The sequence below is a fragment of the Typopeltis vanoorti genome, chromosome 6 (genome assembly GCF_054136105.1).
Source record: "Typopeltis vanoorti isolate ZY-2024b chromosome 6, IOZ_Tvanoo_1.0, whole genome shotgun sequence".
Lineage (NCBI taxonomy): Eukaryota > Metazoa > Arthropoda > Arachnida > Uropygi > Thelyphonidae > Typopeltis > Typopeltis vanoorti.
The window spans coordinates 6,143,238-6,169,399 of NC_143554.1; the positions used below are offsets into that span (position 1 = coordinate 6,143,238).

The window sequence follows — 26,162 nt, forward strand, 5'->3', positions numbered from 1 at the left end:
ATCTCACGACAACTCGGAATATTTTTAAAGATACATTTTAAAGACCAGTGTATTTTACAGAGCTGCACCTGTAAATTGGATGTGTTTTGGCTGTTTTTCGGGTTGATAAATCAGTTTCCAGGAAGAAATCTTTGCACTAGAGCACTCAAACTCGCATTCAGTTGGAAAGCCTTTATAAAAGTTTTTATCGGGATTTGAACCGTAATCTTTCAAACCAAAGAGCACCATCGACACCAAGTGAGATACAGAAGCTCCCAGTTAATTGGAGAATAAACGCAGTTTGGGCGTAACACTCCCACCACATGATATTAGGGTTGCTGTTTGCATAATCTCAACGACTAACAAAATAAAACATTTTAAACTAAAAAAACTGCCTTTGCTAAAGCGCTGGTCGATGTCCACTTGTCCAATTCTTCTTTGCCAGAAACGTAAATTCCCCCAGCACAACGAACCTTAAACAATTATACTGATTTATTCTGCTTTAGTTGTTCAAATGCTGGTTTCCGTGCGACTGATTCTAAAGAAGACAGAAATAAGAAAAGGAAGATTAATTGAAAACTAACTAGCAAGAATGTTTTAATATGGACATCTCCGTACTCATTATTTAAACACAACGTACAAAGATGAGTTCACAATGCGATGGAGCTCCTTGCTAAAATTCGAGTTCCTTTAACGTTAGTGGTGTCCTAATATTTCACATTAGGATCAGAGCAGAACTAACTACCACAAAAGAAATTTCTTGATAATCCTGCATTTATAACAAAATGTGAAACTTTCAATTTTTGTATTTTATTTCATTTATTCATTATTATTTTAGAGAATTGCGATGTCTTCGCAACACGATCCACACCAATCTGATGCTCACTTACGCACTCATCGATGTCACGTGGATCATCACGGCGAATCTCCAGACGAGTCACTCTTCCGAACCCATCATGGTAAGCCTTTGTTCGCTCTTCTGCAAGCCTGTATTTATTTGCAGAAAATATTCCTTAAGATACATTAGAAAATATGCTTAACTTTTATACATATATCGACTTAAATCAACTAATCAAATGTTCAGCAAGACCTCATAACTAAGAACTTTTTTTCTTTTTAATATTGTATGAACAGGACTAAAAGATCTTCCTTAGCCATAGCCGGTTGGATAGTCAAGTTAGCCGGTCTTGGGCGTGAACAGTTTTTTCCCAGTTTATCCTGGTGTTTTTCCTCCCACAAAGCAGGCAAACCGGCCCCGCGAACACACGCTTCGACAGACATGGGATACTACCGGGAATAAGGAGCAACTAACCTATTCCGCAGGATTATCGGTTACGGAAGCTTACGTAGTAAAATGTGTAGGCCTACGCGAAAACGTAACATACGATGACGATGAACAGGACACGAGGATATTCCTGTCCTGTTCATACGAGGGTCATATGACTTATCTGGAACTTTATGCCGAGTCCTGGAGTTCCAACAACTCGAGTTCACTCTGTGTGTTACCTTACCAGTCATTTTTCATGTATCAGCCCTACCCACGGAAAGGTTGAATGTGCATAAGGTAAGAGAAGAGTTATACAGTAGACTCTCGACTATCCGGCCTCCGTACTATCCGGAGCCCGGATTTTATCACGGAGAATTATAATAATACAGTAATTCTCCGTGATAAAATGAGGGATACGTACTGTAATTTACTTTGCCAAGCGTTGCAAGCGGGCGTCTGCTACAATCCTCCTACGTGCCGTGTGCATAACACAAGTTGAGACATGCAAAGTGCGGATTTCCCCGCTTCGTCAGTTGGGTATTGGATGTCCACAAGTGCGGAATACGTTTGCCACTGTTCCTGGTCACGTTAGTAAATTGTTAGTAAAGAGATTCGAAACATATCACTAGTAAAGTCTTGGAAAATTCTTTTGGACCATGAAGGTGGACATTTCAACCTTGAACCCGTGTGTGAAACCGAAGTGGAAGATGAAAACGATAAACTTGTTTCGTTGCTCAAAAATGTACCGAGCTGTGACGATGTCAATGCAGAGGACATTACAGAATGGATGTCAAACGACGAAGTTGATGAAATAACTGACAACGATATTGTGGAAATGGTGACACAGGGGGAAGAAGAAGAAAAATCTCATCCCACATTCGGAAGGGTTCAAGACGATTGAAGCAGCGCTGCAGTACATTAGTGAGCAGGAGGAAGAGACGCCAGCTGATATCATCTGCTTGCTTAAGTGGAGAGACACTGCGTCGCGGAAGAGGGCTAAAAGGATGAAGCAGTCATCTATCAAGGACTTTTTCAAAAACTAAAAACTGTAAGGTTTGACTCTTGCATCTTAGGTCTACCTTTTTGTATTTGTATGAAAAGGTAGGCCTAAAACTCCGGCCTATCCGTCTTTTGTGTTATCCGGCCTGCCCTTCCTCCACATTAGGCCGGATAGTCGATAGTCTACTGTATCAAACCTGGAACTCAATTCAAAAGAGGGGGAAAAAATGCTTTGCATTTATGCTGTAGTCTAAAACAGAATTTCGATTGTTGGTGTCGATAGTCTGGTGACCGTTTGGAGATCGCAATACTTGCATAGTATGTCTATGATTTTCTCTCCCCATACGAAACAATGCATATATCAGCGACAAGCAAGCATTCCATAGATGTCTTGAATTTTTTTCAGAACTTCCTCCGCCTCAGAGCTTCACAAATTCATCTACTGTCTACACATCCAGAAATACTCAGCCGTACAGTTCAAAACACAGCCTGTTAGAGCTCAAAGGCCAAGTTGTCCACTAGGCAGTATGTCTGTTGTGGTCACAATTCAGAGGGTGTTGAGATTTTCGGTTTTCTGTTCTTTTCATTTGATAGTGTAGGGTAAAGCAGAATTCTCTTTACTACCCCATACCGGATAGTTGAGGTTAGCTTTCTATTTTACTAATCTACAATAACAAAAATGAGTGTGTTTTCAAGCAAGGTAATTTAACTTGCATCCAATAATAGTTGAACACTTCAAGATAAAAGTAAAAGGAAACGAGCACCTGTTTTCACACACACACACAGTATGTGTGTGTGTGTGTGTGTGTGTGTGTGTGTGTGTGTGTGTGTGTGTGTGTGTGTGTGTGTGTGTGTGTGTGTGTGTGTGTGTGTGTGTGAAAACGTACATGGAACAAAATCTTCGGGCCAGTTCTTCGAAGAATTATCTGCTTGTAAAAATTTCACCACCATTCAAAATGAACAAGTGCATGCACTAGTTATCGACTTATCCTCCAGTGATTTCAAGGATTTTCTTCTACAAGAAGATCAATACAGCAAATTAATATGTAGCGGAGTGAAACTACTAGCTGCATTCCATATATTTCACAAGGAAAGGAATGTTTCCTTCCTTTACTCGAAACATTAGGTCTTCAAAAAATGAAGTTAAAACGTTACTAGCCAACTTATTAGCTACAGCACCGGCTTAATCAGTGTACATGAAACGTGTAGCATGCACCAGAGCGGCGTTTCCAAACACACTGGCTGCATTCATACGAACCAACTCTTTCGACTGCTGGTCACATTCACTTCTCACAATTCGAGCTTGTTTCTGATTTTCTCTCTCTCAGACACACACACACATATTATTTCTCTATAATTCTCCAATTAAATCCCAATATACATTCTTCATAGTAAGGGAATGCCATAAGACCGGAGTCTGACTCCAATCTACGACGTAACGAACCTTTCGGAAGGTTTGTCAATTAAAGATTATTTAGTAGACATCATACGAAGGCTAAAGTTTTATCTTGCAAGACAGACCAATTGAACAGAAAACCCACGCAATTGACGGTCATGAAAACTAGCAACGGGATTAAAAATGGGGCATTTTGATCATACTGCTCTATGCAAACTCACGATTCAGTTTTACATTCTTTCATTTTTACCTGTTATGTTGGCATGCGTCTGTATTCTACATATTGAAGATGTCCTTAATATCATGACAGAAATTTCTATAATAACTCCTATCACGTAAGTCACGAAATCTGTTTTCCATTGTTTATAGTAAAAGTGGCAGAAATTCAATAAAGGTTAAAATAGAGAACTCTCTCTCTCTATCTCTATGTTCACTGGGCATCTACAGATGCCGTATGGTCACTCCGATGCTCGGTGATGTTCCACACCAGGCCTCGCCATGTAGTCCTGTTGTTTGCTTTTCTGGCAACCTCAACTCTCTGAAGATCAGTCACTCCACACATGCCATCCATCCATCTCATTGATGGTCTACCCCCGCCTCTTTTTACAGGAACTTTACCTTCTATTACTGTTCTGAGAAGTCCTCCTTCCATCCTATCTATGTGTCCAAAATATTTTAACTTTCTTCTGTCAATATCCTTAGGAGCCTTAAAGTCATACTAATCTTTTCTAACACCCATTCATTTGTACGCCTTTCAGTATATGATATCCTCAACAGCCTTCTATAACACCACATCTCAAAAGCAGGTATCCGTTTCTTATCTGACTTCTTTAGGTTCCAAGTCTCGCATACATAAGTTGCTGTTGGAAAAACAACTGCATCTAAAATCCTCAACTTTGTTCCCATGGAGATAGATCTATCCTTCCAGATTTTACAGGTCTCTGACTGTTGTTTTAGCCATTCCTAACCTTTTTCTGACATCTTCTGAACAGCAATTCTTCATATTAATAATGGATGCTAGGTACTCAAACTTGCTGACTTCCTCAATTCTTTCTCCATTAAGATACACTTGTTTCTCAAGAGCGTCTCTATTTGTTTTTCCTTTGAGAACCATGATCTTTGTCTTGCTAGAATTGAGTTGAAGTCCTCTGTTATTACTGATTTTGTTAACTTTGTCAAGAATTAGTCCTAGTTCTTCCATGTCATTACAAAGGAGTACTGTATCATCAGCGTACCTCAGATTACTGATCAATCTACCTCCTATCCTAATTCCTGTCCTAAGCTCATCCAATGCTTCACGCATGATGTCCTCTGCATATATACTAAACAAGTGAGGAGAAAGTAAACATCCTTGTCTAACTCCTTTTCCAACTTGAAGCCAGTCAGTCAATCCAACACCTGTTCTTACCGTTGCTTCTTGCTCCTTATACAAGTTGGCTATCAATCTGATAGTGTGTTGAGGAAAACCCATTCTTTTCATTACTTCCCACAGTTTCACATGCTCAACACAGTTAAAAGCTTTAGAGTAGTCTAAGAAACACATTACCAGAGGGAGTTTGAATTCTTTATATTTTTCTATGATCTGTCTAAGGCAAAGGATTTGATCTCTGGTGCTCCTACCTTTCCTAAAACCTGCTTGTTCCTCGGGCATCTCTGCCTCAACTTTGGCTCCAATCCTATTTAGCATGATCTTTAATAAAATTTTGCTTGCATGAGATATCAAACTAATAGTTCTATAATTCTTGCATGCCTTCATATCACCTTTCTTGTGTACTGGTATGAAAACTGACTTCTTCCAGTCTCTAGGCCATGATCCTGTCTCCCATATCCTTGTAATCAATCTATGAAACACTCTTATCCCTCCATCCCCCGTGGCCTTAATTAACTCTGCTGGGATTTCATCTGCACCTGGGGCCTTATTGCTGTTGAGCTGCTTAACTGCTCTTTCAACTTCATGCCTAAGTGGAGGAGGTTCCAAATCAAAATTTTCTTGGTAGGAGAACTCCACATTTTCTTTATCCACTCTGCTGTACAGTTCCTCACAGTATTCTTTCCATCTGTTTTTGATTTCCAACTCTTCTGTTAGTAATGATCCATTCCTGTCTTTGATGACATTCAATTTAGGCTTAAACTTGTGCTTTAAGTCACGAACTAAATAAAACATCATTTTATAATTATGCCTTCTCATCTGGAACTCTATTTCTTCACATTTATTAGTATAGAACTTTTCCTTGTCCTACTTGATGGCTCTTCTGATTTCTCTATGTAATCTCTTGTATTCTTCGGTCCCTGTGTCTCTTTGTTTTTCCAACCGCCTTTTTTTGAGTAATTCCCATGTTGAATCTGATATTCATGGGTCTCTTAGTTTTCTTATTGGGCCGAGATACGTTTTCGCTGTATCCTGTATTATCATCTTGACTCCTTCCCAAAGCATTTCTGGTGAGATTTCAGCGTAACACCCAGACCAAACATTCCACACTCCGGCCTGACTCTCATACTCTTTCCCACTTTTGCATTTAAGTCTCCTAAGATGTAGAGTATGTCTCTCCTTGGTAAGCAGTCCAAAACAGTTTGTAAGTTTTCATAGAATTCTTCACTCTCTTCTTCAGGCCTATCCGTGTGGGGTGCATAAACTACCACAATTGATACATTGGTAGGCTGAGCCTTAAGTCTAATGGAGAGTATCCCATCATTTATGGGGCCAAGACGTCTTCTTGCCTGGGCTGTCTTCAGTATCACAGCTACCTCATGATATTTTGAGTCACCACCTGAGTAAATAACTAGCTTACCATCCTGTCTTTTGAAGTGACCTTCTCCATTCCATCTGGTCTCTGTAATTCCCAAGATATCAATTTTATACCTATCCATCTCTTTACAGACAATCTCAATCTTCTTCTTCTTCTTCCGCAGCTTCTCCCACTTAAGTGGGGTCACTGTTTGTAATGAGTCTCCTCCACACCTTCCTGTCTTGGGCTGTCACCACATCCAAGTTCTTCATCTTCAAGTCCTCTTCTACCAGCTCCCTCCATCTCTTCTTTGGCCGCCCACGCTTCCGCCTTCCTTGCACATCCATCTGCATGACCCTTCTTCCCACATATTCGTCCTCCCTCCTCATCACATGACCAAACCATCTCAACCTTGCCTCCTGTATTTTCGCTCCTAAGTTCGTAACTTTCACTGTTCCCCTGACATAGTCATTTCTCAGACGATCCTTTCTGGTCACACCGCACATCCACCTAAGCATTCTCATCTCTGCTACTTCCATCCTGCTGATGTTATTTTTCCTCAGGGCCACAGTTTCTATAGCATATGTCATAGCTGGCCTCACTACTGTCCTATAAATTTTGCCTTTCAGATTGATCGGCACCCTCTCATCACATAACACTCCAGCCATCTCCCTCCAGTTCCTCCAACCAGCTTGTATCCTGCATCCCACTTCCTTCTCAGCCCCTCCATCTTCTTCCACTGTTGAACCTAAGTATCTAAAGTCTCTCACCTTCCTGATGACATTTCCTTCCAGCTCCAGATCTGTCTCCTGGCCGCCGCCCACTGCGCAACACATATACTCTATCTTACTTCTGCTCAGTCTCATACCTCTCTCTTCCAGTACTTTTCTCGATCTTTCTAGTTTAGTTCCCGCTTCTTCTCTTGAATCTACACACAGCAAGATGTCATCTGCATACAACATTGTCCAAGGCGCATCTTCTATCACCTCCTCTGTTACCACCTCCATCACAATATTAAACAGAAACGGACTTAATGCTGACCCTTGATGCAAGCCAACTATTACTTGAAAACTTTCTGTCTGTCCCAAACAGGTCCGAATACTTGTGTTCACATTTCTGTACATTTCCCGCACCAACCTGACATATTTCTCCGGCACCTTCTTCTTCCTCAGACACCTCCAGACTTCTTGCCTTGGCACTGTATCGTATGCTTTCTCCAGATCAATAAATACCAGATGTAGCTCCCTTTGTTTCTCTCGATATTTTTCCATAATCTGTCGTAACCCAAAGATAGCATCTGTTGTTGATCTACTAGGCATGAAGTCAAATTGTTCCTTTGCAATCTCCACCTCCTTCCTCAATCTACCATCAAGAACCCTTTCTAGGATCTTCATTGTGTGGGACATCAACTTTATTCCTCTGTAATTTTTACAGTCTTGTGCATCCCCTTTACCCTTGTAGATGGGAACAAGAGTACTCTCCCTCCATTTCTCGGGTATATTTTCCTGTTGGCAAACTTTCATGAACAGGTCCCACAGCAGGTCAATTCCCTCTTTCCCCAGTGCCTTCCATGCCTCCACTGGAATTCTGTCGGAGCCCACCGCTTTTCCATTCCTCATCCTCTTCATGGCCTCCGTCACTTCCATTCTATTGATGTTCTGCACCATCCCCTCAGAAGGCTGCCCATCTCCTCTGTGAGTCCTTGCATTTTCCTCATTCAAAAGTCCCTCAAAGTATATTTTCCATCTTTCCATCACACAATCTCAATAAAGACAATAAAGGTTAAAATAGAGAACTAAAACCTTTGTATTAAAAGTGCCAACACCTGACAGAAGAGAAGTAGAATGAGATAGTGAATCACGTGATACACCAGATGGAAAGCAACGAGAAGTGGATAATGGGGGATTTTAACGCGATATTTGGAGAAGGAAAAAACAAGTTGAGAATTTCGGATGTGCTACAAGAAAGGAAAGAGGTCAAAACTAGTCCAGTTTTGTAGGTTAAAAATGGTCTTCAGTAACATCTGTATTCTCCATAGAATACAGACAGATTTCATAAGATAGCAAATTGATACATAACAAAGCAGACATTATCAAGCCAACTTGAATCGTGTAAAACTTAATGGGGAGAATGTCAACAGTGACCACGGAGAAGTACAGTTAAAGTTTCAACTATAGAAATAAAAAAATTAAGGAAAAGTTTGTGATATGAATAAATCATAAAAATATGACAATAAAAATGAACAAACCTTTTGGAGATAAAGAAAATAAATACGCAAAACAGCAGAGAAATGCTCGAACAAAGTAAGAGAAGAAGCGAGAAACCCTTGGGTAGAAAATGAAGTATTTTTAATGACCAATAAGAAAAATAAAAGGAAAAACAAACAGAACGTTAAAAGTAAAGGGGATTATTTAAGTTTAAGAACAGAATTACTTGGGAGTGCAGATGAGAAGGAAAAGCAGACCCAGAAAAGATGAGGATATTGAAAATGCCAGAATGAAGGAAAAACACATAGCATGAAGATTAATAGTGTGCAGTAATGGGGGGGGGGGTATCAAAAGATAAGAATCTTGACAGATCCGAAATATTCAAGAAAGACAGAATTTTGAGGAACTGTTCAATGGACAGGATTTACTTGTGCATAGAATGAATGTCTTCTCCTCTTTGTTTCTTCCTTCTACTGCTGCCCTCTGGAGGTTTTCTAAAGGAATACAATCCGCAGCTCTTTAAACTAGATAGGAACGATTTCCTCCTTCCTGCCCAATTACGATCCATTAGTACCGTGGGTGGGTAAAAATAAACCAAAAAGGCACTTCAAGTGAACGTTAAGGATCTGAGGTACTAAGAAGTTTCGTAGAATACTTCACCAACAAAATAGAAAAGCACCAGAACAAGATGACAAAAGCAGAACTGATAAAGTAGACTCGATAAAATCCAAGTTGTTTGAAATTAAGAAAGTTACAGAAAGGTAAAAAAAAAAAAAAAAAAAAAAAAAAAAAGGCTTGAAATGCAGCGTGACAGTACCAAAGAGGGAATCTTACTAATCGCAAAAATCGTTTTTCAGTTAACATTCTGCCACATGCGTCAAAGTTCTCAAAATAGTGTGAACGGGATAAGAAATTAAACAGAAAGGAACTTAAGACCAGCTTGGATTTTGAGAGAAAAAAAAAAAAAAACACTGGAATTATGGAAGCGCAATTCTTGTCCTAAGACAAATCACAGAAAACAGAATGAATATTGGGGTAAACATTGGTTGCGCATATTTGGAAAAGGTATTTTAACGCATAGATTGGAAAAAAACTGCTTAAAAATATGAAAATAGTTAACATGGACTGGATACACAGGAAGGATAGGCGTTGTAATCAGAGTAAGCAGCTAAATTTGGAGGAAATGAAGACTCTAGAACTGCATAAATAGAGGAATGTGATCGGGATGCTTCCTGTTCTCGCTTCTTTTTTAACTTACTCATTGAAGAAGATTATTAATGAAATTAAAATGGAAGTGCTATCTAATATATTCACTCCTGAATGGCGGTAGTTCAGTATGGGTTATATTTGTAGAAGTTGAATTGCACTTTGGTAAGTTCTGATGTCTCGAACTGAAACTCGCCATCGCTTCTAAGATTTCTCTCAATAGTGGAACAATGTTTCATGTTTTAATTGTTTAGCAGCGGATGGTAGAAATATTAAAGACAAAAAAGGTCAGAATGGAACGATGACCTTGTTACTTGTTTTGTTGATGGTTCGTTATCTATCCATGGAAAATGTGAAAGTCAAATTCTGGGTCATAGAAAAGAAAATGAGCTACACATGGCACCATGTGTAATTGGAGGAATAAGATTATTTGAATTTCTACAATTTTTCAACAAAAATTATATTTTAGAGTGTGCTAGGACAGTTCGTGAATTTGTTGACATTACCCTCTTTGAATGCTAACTGGAGTCAGTTTAAATACAGCAATCAATTGAAGGGTGCTGGGGAAAAACAACTTCAGTCCACGATTTTGATTTCCGAAAAAAACATAATTAAATTTTCCTTGTTGTCAAAATGCAAGTAAACATAGCATAACAAAATAAAAAAATAATAGATATGGTATATTCATGTATATTAAGCATAATTAATTTAACTAGTACTTAAAAATTAAAAAAAACAAATAATGGCCTGAAGGCTAAATTGGACTGAAGTTGTTTTTCCCATGTACCTTTCAATTGTTAATAACTATTTAACCTAGACACTTATGTATAATAACATTTTCTTCACTAGGTGGCGTGTTACATGGTAATATTATTGACGTATTTAATATGCACCAACTTCTTCTGGATGTTTGTCGAAGGACTGTACCTCTACATTCTGGTGGTGAAAACATTTTCTGTGGACAAAGTGAAATTCCGGGTCTACTTCAGTATCGGATGGGGTAAGTGAGTGAAGAATTCAAATGGTGTTTAAAAATCAATACAAATATTAGCAATTTAAAATGGAATTATTTTGAATTACAAATAAAACCTTATTTTTTCCTCTGTATTTTTGATATTTGAGACACCAAGAAGATGGCTTTCAAGCCACAGTTTCGGTCTGGTCTCGTATGGAGATGGCAGGGATTTCTCATCCTGCAAATAATCAAGCTGGCTCGAAAAACATTCCAGTTAAGAGACATAATATGGTCTCAGCCTTAATTACTTCGCTCGCAATTTCAACACATACTAAATTAGCGTATACAGCAATGCATTGGCATACAATAGCGTTTCATTATACAAATAAGATCTAAAAGGAAACAGTTGATTAGCATTTTAATGCCAGCATACTATCTCTAATTCACCCTTATGGATAACCCATAATCCCAGGATTATGGGTTATCCATACGCTCTGATCTTCTAGTTGCAGCACTTGCGGAAAAGCTTGTTACATTCTGCTGAAGGATAAAATGAAAACGGACAAATCTGATTCTGCATTCTACGTCTGTCTGTTTTTCGAAGCAGTCGGTGCCTATAATATTTCGAGTGAGTTGTCTTCTCAATGCAGCGATGCCGATATGGATAATCCCTGGATTGAAATATTAAGGAAACAAACATGCAGTAGGAATTCCTAAGTGAAAAGATCTGTTAGGATCAACCGGTATCATCTAGGATTCATTCAGTTTCAATAAAGCGAGGTGGATTCTATTAAGCAAAACCTCAGTCTTAATTGCCATGGATGTTTGCGATTGTCTTTAGGTGAAAGACCACCGCTCAGAGGTCTGTGGTGAAAAAAAAAAAAAAAAAAAAAGTTATGTTTATCTCTAAAGCAGAGTTTCCGGACTATGTGGAAAGAAATTTATAATATACAAAGAAAATTATAAAAATTGATAAAATAGAAAAATAAAATCTTAGTTTTCACACACGGTATACGATTGCGCTACAGGTTTACGAAACCTGCCGTGGGTAAGAACCACAAAAAAAAAAAACTCCATATGCACGCCAAGAAAACAACCATTTAGATCTCAGAATTCACTATTTTTTTATTATAGGCAAAAAAAAAAAAAATCCTACCCCTAAAATGTATATTTTAAAACATGCTGCCTTAACTCATTCAGATGAATTCTTTGTACGCCTAGGCTGCCCTTTCTGTCTCCTGTGCCACAGTGGATTGATTATGGCCTTAACTGGATACAATATAAGAACGCTCTGATCTTCTAGTTGCAAGCACTTGCGGAAAAGCTTGTTACATTCTGCTGAAGGATAAAATGAAAACGGACAAATCTGATTCTGCATTCTACGTCTCTCTGTTTTTCGAAGCAGTCGGTGCCTATAATATTTCGAGTGAGTTGTCTTCTCAATGCAGCGATGCCAACCACTATTTTCTGGGAATTTCAAGCAAATGAGCGATAGCAATTTAACTGGAATGCAATTAAGAGCAAAGCGAAATGAAATTCCCTCTTTTAAATAGGGTGGGAGCAGCTGTTTCTGAGCCAGTTCGGTAACAAATACACCTCTTGCTTTTGATTTATTTTAAATATTAGGCACTTCAGTTCATTTTTATTTTTTGGGAATCGGCGAACTCATACTTTTATATTTTATCTAATCCATTATTTTGACTTCTTGTTCTCTTAAGGCACCATTTTATATAGATGTTGGAGTGGGGACCTCTTAAATTAACTCATATTTGAAATGTTGAATGGCTGGTTTTCATACCATCCGCATATCAGTCATGATGTGGCGACTGTAATATGCACGATCGAAGCATTCGTCTGTCCTTCTTGCTTTTGTAGTTGATCAAAAATATAACCATCTAAAAGATTATGACAGTATTTATTTCGATATTTTACTCATTTCTCTAACAGAGGCACGCCTATGCTTATATCTCTCCGAGAAAGGATGCAGAATAATATTAAAATCTGATTTAATAATCTTTCTAGTCAGTCAAGAAATGCATAATAAAATATTACATAAACTAGTGGTCGTTATCCGTATCATGTAAGTGGAGATGAAGTGGATGCATTCACGTACCAATTGAAACCGAATCAAAGTTAGTTTGTACAATGACTTATGAACGAAGATTCCCAGGAATATGAAAAAAAATCCAAACCTATAAAAGTGTGTTCTAATTAAAACGTAGTCTTAACTCTCGTAGACGTAATTTTTATTGGACTAGTCTTCAGTAAAAGCACCAAAGAAAAAATAATAAAATGTCTCTTTGCAGGTATTCCTGCAATCATTTCAGCCGTATGGGCCGTAGTGAAGAACTACTTTGGACAGTGCAGGAAAGATCCATTTTTGCCAGATGGGTAAGTTTTCAAGAAAAAATAAATTCCCTAAGCATTTGTTATTCCCCAAAGACTAGATATAGTTTACTTTAGGATAATACATTGTACTCAATAATATGAACTTCAGCAGTTCAAAATTCAGAATTCTCGTCTTGTTTGCCTTTTCCATAACTTCTATAAGGCAGATCGTAATATAACAGTGTTAACCTTGCTTTCGACTGCCGCGAGAAGACTGAAGAGAAGCCAAACATGCGCTGAAGCACAACATCGAATTTCTCAGCATTCAGGTGAACATTAAAAAAAAAAAGGCGATGCCTGGCCACGAGGAAATAGGAGCTAACACTGAAAAATACGCGAGTGCCGAGGAAAGTATTCCGAACCTGACCACAATGTTGTCATGTCATGGACTAATGTGATTCACCTTTGTAATTTGAATTCCAAAAAACTATATTCTAAATTGCCGTATGACTACGGAACAGATGTTATTCGAATGAAGGATATTCGGAGGATCAATGATTAACAAGTTGGGTATTTGGAACGGAAACGAGCTGTGAGCAAGGGCTACACTATGGGCCCGGCCTTAGGATTTAATTCTAAGTGTCGCAAGCATTCTACTGAGACGCTAGACCAGCGGTCGGCAACCTTTTTGGAGTGAAGAGCCATTTTTAAAATTATATCTTTTAAAAAAAAATTTAAGGAGCCGCACGCAGTGATGAGCAACCCATGGTCCGCGGGCTGCATGCAGCCCTCTCAGGTTTTTTTGTGCAATCCAGGGTGTTCGTTTTGTACGGCAGAATTAGTATATTTTAATTAAAAATCTGTTTTATGAATGTTGATTTTTACATGCGGATTTATTTGTGCAGGTTAAAAAATTAAAATATACCTAAATGGAAAATAAATTAATACTTTATCAAAGAAAAATAAAATATTCTTTATGCGGATTGAACCGAGTATTTGATTTACTATTTGATTGCTCATCACTGCTTTAAATTTAGAAACTACCGTACATTGAAAAATATTATAATTAAATTATTTATTCTTTAATAAATAATTAAATTATAATAATTTAATTATTTATAAATTAACATAAATAATTAATTTAACATAAATTAATTATTTATGTTAATTTTTTTTTTTTTTTTTTACAGTGACACGTTATCATACTTGTAAAACACAGGTGTGGCATGTTACACGAAATTATATGATATTTTAAAATATTAAATAATAAAACAAATATTTCCTCCTCCTTACAAAAACATATGTATAAAATACAATAACATACCTATTTTTTTAATTTGAAATATCTTCTTAGTGCGACTTTTGCTGTTGAACTTCTTGGGATAGTTTCTCAATATGCGGCGAATACGCCGTAATTTTCATTTTCAAACGTGACGAAAGACTCACGTTGTTTAGTTGGTTTCTCAACTTACTTTTAATAAAATTCATATTAAAAAATATTTGCTCACAGAAATATGTCGATCCGAAAATCGATATAAGTCCAAATGCGTATGTTTCTAACTGAATTTAAGTGTCCGGTAAACAATTCCACGTGTCAAATATAATCTGATCTTGCTTTTTAAGATCTTCTATTTCAGACCATTTGTGTTGCATTGCAAGGGTAGATTTTTTCTTTCCAACTCCTCTAGGTCAGCTTCAATATTTCTAAATTTTGAATTCCACAAATCCTTGGTTTTTAGGTTCTCTAACTCAAGTTGAAATGCAGCTTCATCAATTCCAGCAGAAGGTGAAAATTTTAATTCGGCAGGATTAATTTCAAGTGGTCGCAATAAAAATGACATAGTTGCCTTGTTCTTTCTAAACTCCTCAAATCTCCCATTAAATTCAGATCGCATATTTACCACAATTTCTTTGAAAAGGGTTAAATTTATGGAATTATCAGCTTGTTCTTGTTGATATTTCTTCAACGTAGGAAAATGTAATAATGTGCCTTTCTCTAAGTCTGTTGCAAAGAAATATAATTCTGTTCAAGCGAAATCACTTCTAAAAGCAAAACTGCTGTATTTCACTTTCCCTGTAGTTTCTTATTTAGTGCTTTTAAATAGGAAATCATATCCACCATAAAATAGAATTTTTGTAACCAATGAGTATCTTCTAACTGTGCATATTCAGTCTTTTTTCTTAGAAACAACTTAACCTCTCCAAGGCAGGTGGCAAATTGCATCAACACCGCACCTCTGCAAAGCCATCTTATTCTGTTACGCCAAAGAAGATCGGAATATTCGCAATTGATTTCTTTAAGAAGTTCACAAAATTGCCGATGATGTAGCGGTCTTGCCATTATTTTGTTAACCATTTCTACAACCAAATCCATCACTACTGTTATCTCTTTTTTGGAAAAGTTTGTGCACAAATAAATAAAGAAACAAAACCTTTTTTTTTTTTTTTTGAACCTTTCATGCTCGGCGCATCGGTCGCAAGAGATATTATTTTGTTAATATTAATACTCTTACTTTTCAAGCAAGTGGTAACAGCAGATTCAATGTCTTCTCCACGAGTTTCTCCTGTAAGTGGCAGTATATCGAGTAATTCTTCCTGAGGTCCTTGAGAGTTTACGTATCTACAAATAAGTACAATCTGTGCAATGTCATCCACATCGCATGATTCCTCACAGGCAATGGAGAATCCTGGTGTTGAATTTACATCTGTAACCTGCTGATTTGTTATATCTTCTGCCATTTGTATAGTTCTGTCCCTTACAATCTTAGCAGATAATGGCATGTCTTTTATTTTTGTAATTATTTCCGCTTTTTTTTTTTAAATCGCAGAAGAGAAATTCGGACATTTTAATAAAGCATTCTTTCACATATTCGCCGTCCGTAAAAGGTTTTCTCGTTTAACAACTTCTTGAGCGGCCACAAAACTATCAATAGTTGTATTTCTTGATGCTTTTATCCATTTGGAAAATGAACATTTAGTTAGGTTTACTTTGAGTTGCAACTCTTCTACTGACTTTTTTCTTTCATCTTCCCGTGGATATGCTTTGTCAAATTTATCGTGTTTATTTAAAAAATGCCTTAGTATATTTGATTTTTTATTGTTTGAAAGCTTTTCATGGCGTATTAAACACATTGGAAATCCTGCTGTATTTGCTACAAATGCGTAGGATTCGGTCCATTCACTTCTAAACTCCCGATTTTCTTAGATGAAAAGCCAAACGGCTATTTTTTTTCTGGCGAACTTAATTAAGGGGATAAAAATCCCTTAGTATTTTACAGCCAGTATGCGAAACTATAAGATCGAAAACTACGATCTAAGAGTTTCATGCCGAAGAAATATCGGCGAATCCAAGCGTAAGTGACCACCTGGTAGTACAACACCAAGGCAACTCGAAGCAAAGGTGGAGCAAGCTCCCTCACTATCCTTGATATTTTCTCATAATTTAAAAATACACAGCTCCTAGGAGATGTAATACTGCTGATTTTCTTGTTTTATCTTTCTCCTCTTTGCTGACATTGTAAATACTATAAAAATATTTTTATTTTGTTAATATTTAATTTAATGTTATAATATTGACTTTACCTAACACAATCACCAGTAAATGAAAGCACTGCAACGTCCACTACGAAACCTTTACTTATTTTAACAAAGTGAGCAGATTTACAGACCACACCAGGACTATATGCGAAGACAATGGGGCGCGTTCAAACAGGTAAGCGCTACCGTAGCGCTACATGTGCTAGCCTAGCGTGAGGTATTTGGTTTAATAAATTAAAACAACATAAAGCATAACTTAAGTAATTTTAATTGGCATGAATAATTAAAACAAATATTTGACAAATCAGTGTGTTTATGAATTCTTGCATTATCCATGATAATCCAAGACGAATGTAAAGAAGGATTATCGCGTATGATTTCAGAGTTCAAACATGAAAGTATGAAATTTTTCAGTATCGCATGTACTACAGGGTGTCCCAAAATTCACGCAAGAAGTAATTTTGATAGAAAACACAGGTTTTTAATTAAAAATTGTAATTTCTTATTGATTCATAAAGTATACAGTATAGGGTTATGCATGGAATAGCATATCGGGTAAATGGCCTCCACGGCTTTGCTGGCACATACGCACTCTTTTATCGAAATTTTCCATGACCGTTTTGCATAAATGTGGCTGAATTTCGTTGAAACAGCGCTCAATTTCCTCCTTCAAGGCGTGGGTGGTCGTGGGCTTGTTGGCATAAACCTTAACTTCAAAAAAAAAAAAACCCAAAAGAAAAAAGTCCAACGGCGTTAAGTCACATGATCTGGGCGGCCAATTCTGATCACCAAAACGGAAAATTACACGATCAGGAAATGACTCATGCAGTAATTGAATTGTTTCTCGGGCTGTATGGCATGTGGAACCGTCTTGTTGAAACCACATGTCGTCCACATCCATATCTTGCAATTTAGGCACAAAAAACTGGATTATCATGTCACGATAGCGAGCACCATTAACTGTTATTGCCTTACCAGCCGCATTTTCGAAGAAGAATGGACCGATGATGCCGCCAGCCCAAAATCCGCACCAAACAGTGACACGTTGTGGATGCATTTGTTTCTCAACAATCACTCGTGGATTTTCTGAACCCCAAATGCGACAATTTTGTCGATTAACGAAGGCATCAAGATGAAAATGAGCCTCATCGCTGAAGATGATTTTGTTCGAAAAATAAGCATCCACTTGTTGTTGTTCCATAATCCATTCAACGAACTCTCTTCGCTGTGTGTGTGTGGTCAGTAGGCTTCAGTTCTTGAGTCAATTGAACTTTGTAAGCATAAAGATGCAAATCTTTCGTGAGAATACGCTGTAGAGAGCTTCTCGAAATGCCCAATTCAAGACCACGGTGCCGAATTGATGTTCCTGGACTCTCAGCAACATTCTCACGAACTGCTTCGATGTTTTCTGTTGAACGACTTGTTGAAGGACGGCCAGAGTGTATAAGATCACTAATTGATCCAGTTTCCTTGAATTTTTTAATTAATCTTTTCACAGTTGATGAAGTTAAATCACTATTCCGACCATATTTTGTACGAAAATTGCGAACTGTAGCTGCCAAACCTTCATTATTTTTAAAATATTGCTCAACAATGAAAATGCGTTGTTCTTTCGTGTAGCGCTCCATTTTTAATAACCCTGAACTGTCAGCTGTCACTTTTTTCTCGTTGGCAACACTTTACCGCACAAATGGCACTAAATTTAAATCTTGCGTGAACTTTGGGACACCCTTTATTTTCAATTGTAAAATATGAAAAAAAAAAAAAAAATCAGCTAACGCCTTTTTTTTTTATTCCCGTATATACGGGAGTAGGCGAGGCCATTTAGCCCTATCTAACTTTTGGAGACTGAGTGGGCAGTTCAATCTCCACTGGTACCCAATCAGAGACAGATGGCCCAAGGCTATCACTAATTAAGCGGTACGCAGTGAAGAGAGACGGCTCAAATGTGCCGCCATCTCGTGGTCTCTAACCCTAACACAATATATTTAATGTCTGAAAAAATAATGTGGGTTCTACGGTCGATTTTCTTGAGTTTACAGGACGAAAAACCCGAGTTTCCGGGAGGAAAAACCTGCTTGCCCGTGCCAGAGATCGACTAACTCGGGAACCGGTCGAAAAAAGGCTTAGAAAAATTTCCTCTAGTCGCCGACTAGACTCGAAACCAAGACTTCCTTCGTGCGGCCTAGCGCGGTGGTGTGCAAACGCCAATGTAAAATGTAAAATGTCCATAATTTATTGCAAATGCTATATTTAGGGTTTTTAGTTTCTAATTTAATAAATGACTTTCATTTTGCATTATTCAAAAATAGATTGTTTAATAACGAAAAGAGCCGTATGCGGCTCTGGAACCGCAGGTTGCCGACCCCTACGCTAGACGATGCACACCACACAATCGCATTCTGCAGTTGTCGTGGAATGTTGCAGATCCCTCGCCGCGAACAGTTTTTTTCCCATACCACAGACGCTCGACTGGGTTGTGATCCAGCGACAGAGCAAATGAAAGTCATCATTGGGCTGGTCGAACCAAAACGATTCGAATCGTGTGATACGATCCTTTACTGGAAGTAATCATTGCAACATGAATGACGTGTGAGCAATGTGGTGGGGGCGTGTGCGCGCCTGTGTCCACTATATCTGCTTGTTTTTTGAGCTACGCCACTCATCCATGCTAGCCATATGACACATCGTGCGTTCCCAATGCATTATTTTAGAGACCGCCGTTCTGTTGCGCTGCCATTTGTGCTCATTTCTTAGACTTCAAGAATCTTATAATCCGACTTCCCATAACCCCGGAGGAGGCGGTGGGGGAGTATGACTGCTGAATTGACATCGGAGGGATATCTTCCACACTAGACATGAACATATCATGAGGGTAATATTTTCTGTCCACTTGCACATCTGGCGCGGATTGTGAGATTTTTTTTTTTTTTTCCCTTCAAAATCCCATATATTCTGCTTTTGGCTCATTCTTCCTCTGCATCTGCCTATCCTTTACATAAACTAAAATAAAACACGCGATACTGAATTCGTCTTCGTGTACCTCCTGCTACTGACACTCAAATTACACGGATGAAGTGCCTAACAAGTTCACCACTGAGTTAGGTTTTTTATTATTTATTTAGTATCGTGAAGGATTTCCTTGAGTCAACATCTGAAACAGAAAGTGGTCTTTGAACGTTCTACGTATTCCATTTCCAACAGCATATTTTTCTTCACTGTTCTATTCTAGTCCCTAATCCATTCATCACAAGCTTCGATTTAAGTTTACGTAATTTTCTATCTTTTGAAAATGATTTCACTATTTGGAAATATCAAGCATAATGATTGATTCGAAACCCATTCTGTAACATAAAATTGTTCGCAGCATACATCGATCAAATATAAACATTTCTTATAACAAATGAAAAATGTAACACCAAAGTCGAACGCTAATTTGCTAACTAAAATTTAAAAGGGAAGGAGGGGGGGGGATTAGACCAGAAATTTAAGGCATTTAAAATACAGCAAATGGAATGGTTTAAAACCTTTGGTTGTAATAATGATTTCAAATTGCAATCTTCAGCAGGGTGCTACAAAAAAAGCACTAATAAGAGATGAAGATGTGAATTTGATCGCATGCACAATAATTCTTAGTAGTGTTATTTAGAGATTTGCCTAAATGACGAAGTTAGGTCTATTTTTAGTTTATATCTCAAAGTTTTTTTGTTTGTTTTTTTTCCTTTGAAATTTTATGATTTGGTTATAAACCTCGAACTATGCGCCACCTTTCTGTACTAAGTTGATTTAATTACTTCCTTTCTGTGCTTTGAAAGTGAACATTTCATTTCAGATGCCCGTGGCAGGCAAGAGATGACTTCGACTTCATCTTCATAACGCCTCTCCTGATTATCCTGGTGGTAAGTTTTGTTAAAGACGTTCCCTAGCAAATAGATTTAACCAATTGTGATGAATGTTCGATGTTTGATACTCGTTGGAAAAAAAACAGCAGATTGTAAACATAAATGTTCATTTTGTAATTTAGCAACAAGGTTCACCTGGTAAACCGCATATTTGGCCCTTGCTCTGTTACAGTGTGTGTGTGTGGAGGGGGGATTCAGGTCCCAGGAAACTACCAAATCCGGCCTTGCATTATTGCTATCGAGATCGATGCGCCTGTGACTTCCTGTTATCATTATTTTCCTTATGTCGACAAGAAAAGGAAAGAACTTGGATTCAATTCGTACGAACTTGCTTCACGTAATGGTGTGCAATGTTAGTTTCCCCTCGGCACCTAAGCCGTAGGTTCTGGTTTCTTCTACAGGCTTGGCACCCTCAAGTGGTCACTCCTGTGACCTGTACGTGAAAGTGGGTTAACGTACAGTGCGTATAGATACTCCTCTGCAAGTATTTAACCAACCATAGGTCTTCTGATTGATATCTATATTAAACAACTATATTTTGCCAAGAACAGAAGCAAAACAATGAGGTAAAACGAATGAGATTTATTAATATACGAAAGGGATTTGAATACAATGGTTGAGCGTGTTCATCCCAAAATGTACCTCGAATTTATCAGCGCGATTTTTATCTTAATTTATAAGCTTCACAAAACAGATAACTGTTCTGGAATTCAAACTGATTTCATACTTCAGTAAACAGAACTTACAAAAATGTCTCGGACTGCGTATTCGTTTATTTATTTTGATCTTTTGCTATTTTAAAAAGGGACAATGTTTTTGGAAATATTTATTGCTAAATAATCATAAATTATCGATTTTTATATTGTATTCGTGGTGGCAAATGTTTTTCATTTCGAAAATTATTGTGTATAACTGCTGTATTTCGTTACTTTTTTTTTTTTAATACTCGGCTTGCATTTCTAATTTCAGGTGAACATCTTTTTCCTGGCGAAAATCATGTTCGTGCTCATCACGAAACTGCGCGCATCGAACACGGCGGAATTAAAGCAATACAGGTTAGCGCATTCCGTTTATATTCTAATTTCAAGTTAAAAAGAATGTGCACAAACCAGAAAGGTGGAGGGAGAATTTGGTATTGCACAGCATTGCCGTAAATAGAAGTTCGTATAATCCTCAGTACCGCTCGACAGTTTTCGAAACTTATCGCAACATTAATACTGCGAGGTTTCACGTTTTTCTGGTTACGCTTCTGCTTCATGAAGTTTTAATTTTAAACAAGGTACAGCTTGAACCCCCCCCCCCCCCACAAAAAAACGGTAAAAATAAAATTAAGAAAGAAAAGAGGATTTCATAATTTTTGCAGCAACATTTAGAAAAACAGATTCCTTCCTCTCCCCCCCCCCCCACCAAAAAAAAAAAGTTCTGCGTGCAATTATTTTGCTCAAGAAGGATTTTTCCTTCTTCAGTGAGATATACCGGTAATTAATTAGTTATTACCGGTATATGTTGGCATATAAGACGACTCTCAAATACTACAGAAAGCCCCTCGAAATCATGGGTCGTCTTATACGGCGAGTATAAAAAGGGAAGTTTAATTTCTTGGATGCACATTTAGGTAGTTCAAATACATCGTCATCTAAGAAAATAGACAGTGTTTATAAACAAATCAGATTAATTTTTTGTTACATAAATTTATTTAAAATATTACAAATATTAACCTCAATTTTCATGTTAATTTTCTTCATCTGTTGAAAATAGTTCTTGAAATTCATTGTTTAAATGATCGTCATATGGATCCCAGTTCGAATCCAGTGAATTGATTTCACTTTCATCGTCAGTGTCCCACAACAGATCATCTTCCGTACCATCCATAAGATTAGAGATACCACACTTTTTAAATGATTTTATTACATTCTCTACTTTTACTTTATTCCATGCTTTGATCACAAAATTGCTCAACATATTAAGTGATACGGTGCGCATAGATCCACCGTTTGTAAATGGTAAAATGGTAATTCGCGTAAATACTAAATCTATGCTATGCAAAAAATAACAGATATAACAACAATACCTAACGTTTCATTAATACAAGAAAGAAGAAATTGGGGGGGGGTCGTCTTATTCAACCGACATAAGCTTAAAACCTAAAAATAGCCTAAAATTTAGGCCTCGTCTTATACAATCCGAAATATTCGATATTAAGACCTTCAGAGAGCAATGGACTCATCAAGGGAGTCCCTTATGTTATGTATTCGATTTGAAATGTGAAAACAGACTTTTAATGTAAACAAATTTCTTTAGCTTCGAAATATAAAAATCAGAGTGAAAATATTTCCATATTCAACATCAACTTGATCGTGTATGGAGATAATATTGTGCATTCACCACCCTTTAAAAACCCACACGGCCCTTTGGACTTGCGATTTTTTTTTTTTTAACCAAAAAAAGTATGACGGATGTACCAACTAACGTTTCAACTAATTCTGAAATACCACATTTCTTCTTACTCTCTTCTTCCAGATCCCATGCACCGTTCTGCAGATGACTGTCCACTGCATTCCTCTTTGTTCTCCTCCCATTTTTGAAGCTCAAAAATAAGGGGGGGGGAATGAAATCTTAACCAATAAAAACCAATTTTAATACTGTCCAGACATATCATGCATATCAAGAATTTAGGCGTAGTGTGCCCTGTTCCCGCCTTAGAAGTCATCGTTGAATCCCTTATGTTAATCCCTTTAAAGAGGACGTCCTGGTTTACTGTCCAGACAACTTAGTTAAATTCTACTTATGCTAGCAAAACTTAATTCCTCTGTTAAAACAAAAATTCCTCTGGACCTTCAGTAATACATACATTTAAGTAGGATGGAATCCCTCTTCTTGCAATAAATCGAACCTCCGATGTTCCTTACTATTATATGAACATACCAGAAATATCGCCAACACAGCATTAAATAAATTAGGTTCTCTTCACTCAAGATGTTACTTAACTTTTGAATACTTGCTATTTCTAGAAAAATCCCTTCACCAAATGAATGCGATTCTAATAATTTGGAGTGATTCCGCAAGAATACCATAAAAAAAGAAGCGCAATACTCATGACTGCTGCTTCCTCGAAAACTTCCTTACACTCTTTCACGGATCGGATAATGTGTCTGAGATGCATTTTCTTCAGTTCATCTTAGTTTCAGCGGTCACTGTTCATCACAATTTCTTTTCACTTCATCTAAATCTATTCGAACATAAACAGTCATTTAGTCATTGCCACCTTCAATCCAAATGCACATTACTTTTTTTCTTCGTTCATTCTTCTACTTCTGTCAACTTTGGCATGCATCCTTTTTATATATTTCATAAAAAAGGTAAGTGGACGAGTTTTCTAAATTTACACGAAAGTGCTTAAGAAGTCTTAATAAAGTGTCTTTCTTCAAGTTACTATAGTACTAGACTGCACAGCCTGTCACGTAAGGAATACAGAAGAAATTGATTAAGATATTACGGGATTCATAGGAAATTAATGTGATGCGAACAGCCCCTACATACAAGTAGTCTAGCAGTGAGGATGCTACCTCACTTGCAACTTTTTGATTGCTTACACTTGGACAAAGGATAAAATAATATAACTTCTTAATTATATACATGCGACGTACTCAGACCTCGTACGGTCACTCCCATGCCTAATTGGGTTTTGGAAGTGAAGCTTTCTGCTAGAAGTGGTAGGGTTGCAGATGCCCTTTCCACAAAGAATTAGAACAATTACAGACATTCATGCCCCTGGCGGGGATTCGAACCCACAGCGCATACGTTAACCACTCGGCCAACCAGGCAGGCTATAATTTATTGGCAAGTCTAATCAAAAACATCAGGAAAGTTGGAACAGTGCTGTTATTCATATTGTTAACAGCCTTCCAATAGTTCCCAAGTTTTAAACAGCTGACCATAAAAAATTTCAAACCCACATCCATCTAAATCTTTCTCCTCTGATACACGAAGATAATGTGCGGATCATGGCGCTTTGGGATGAAGAGATTGGCCGTGTTGCATTGATGGAGATGGGGTTCATATGAGCATAATGCAAAGTTCTTATACAGGTGTCTCTATGGAGTCAGAAGACTCATCGCTGGAGTCCCATTATTCGCACGATACCCTCCTTAAACTCATTCACTGACGAAGCACTCACAACCACCTCTGGCAACCAATCCACTGATTCACCACCTCCAAGCAAAAATCTAGTCCTAAGACCGTTGCTTACCACACTCACTGAATTTCCACGTGTCCCTTGTTTTCTGTGTATTCCTGCCAAGCACCGAAAAAAAAAGTTTTAAGTGTCAATCTTCTAAAACCATTATCTGCTTAATAACAGAGCCTGTATAGCTCAATGGAAGTGGTGTGTGTTTGCACTCCTCAGCGCTAAACCACCCGAAGATAGACTTCGAGTTCAAGTCTAGTCTACGACTAGAGGAACTTTTACTAAGTCATTTTTCGACCGGTTCCCGAGTTAGTCTATCTCTGACGTGGGCAAGCGTGTTTTTTCTCCCATAAACTCAAGAAAATCGACCGTATAACTCGCACTATTTCAGACATTAAAATATTGTGTTAGGGTTAAGGACAACGAGTTGGCGACAGTGGTTGAGCCGTATCTTCACTGCGTGCTGCTTAATTAGTGATAGCCTTGGGCCAGTTATCTCTGATTGGCTACCGGTGGAGATTGAACTGCCCACTCGGTCTCCAAAAGTTAGATAGGGCTAAAACGGCCTCGCCCTACTCCCTATACAGAATAAGAAAGTATTAGCCGATTTTTTTTTCTTTTGATGCTTAGTAACTTATATGCTCCTCTTCTTTGTCTATCAGCTAATTTTCAAAAATTAGCTGATAGACAAAGCTGATACCTTTCGCAATATGCTCTCGAAACTTCAACTCCCTATCCACAATCATCCCCACTTCACTGGCCTCATCAATTTGCTGCAGTTCAGTTTAGTTCCATCGGTATGGTATACGACCTTACCCACTAACTAACCTCTAGGTTGTCTGGACCCACGATCACTTGCATTCCTCCCTAAATTGCACAACTCAAAGGATTACTTCGACATTCGGTAAACATCGACTAAAGGTGTTATGCTTCTCAATTGAGGTTCGAAGAGGCACCGTCTGGAAGGATTTAGTATATTCCGTTTCTTGCAGGTATGGTTGTTGTTAGGAAGCCATGTTTGTGTGGTAACTGGTCTGTAGGGTGGAAGATTTGGTTAGAAGGCAAAGTCGAGAGATAAAATGAGTTACTGCAGTGGTTTTATGTGACAGTTAAGGTTTTCAATGCATGGCGGAAGGAAGGAGTGCTTTGAAAGTGAGTGGTTTTGGGAGGGAGTGCAGTGCGCGTCATGAATGGTGGTTGGCATGAATCTCCTACGGAGTCTTTCGACTCCTTCGAAAGTCCCGTACTGTAATACATTTCGTACAGTGGAGCGGTGTCAATTTTTTTTTTTTCGGTATACCTGCATGCATATAAATAACAGAAGCATCTTTGTCCTTTTGCTCTATATCAGTATTTCCCAACGTTCTTTGGATCATGCTCCACCTCAACGCCTCAAAGATTTTGATGTCCCCCCGCCCCTCGCCGACAATGGCGAGTGTTTTGAGTATATCAGTGATGAGGTGACGAATGCAAC

The 26,162-nt window shown here is 37.9% G+C and overlaps 1 protein-coding gene across 1 annotated transcript in view; it reads left to right on the forward strand.

The window, feature by feature from the left end:
* Window positions 1-26,162, forward strand: part of LOC150105261 (diuretic hormone receptor-like) — a 54,865-nt gene that overhangs the window by 22,543 nt on the left and 6,160 nt on the right. The window contains exons 5-9 of the mRNA XM_090394654.1: window positions 818-938; window positions 10,630-10,780; window positions 13,042-13,126; window positions 20,433-20,499; window positions 21,472-21,557. Of these exons, the coding sequence (XP_090250780.1) occupies window positions 818-938; window positions 10,630-10,780; window positions 13,042-13,126; window positions 20,433-20,499; window positions 21,472-21,557 (510 nt within the window). The remainder of the gene's footprint in view (window positions 1-817; window positions 939-10,629; window positions 10,781-13,041; window positions 13,127-20,432; window positions 20,500-21,471; window positions 21,558-26,162) is intronic.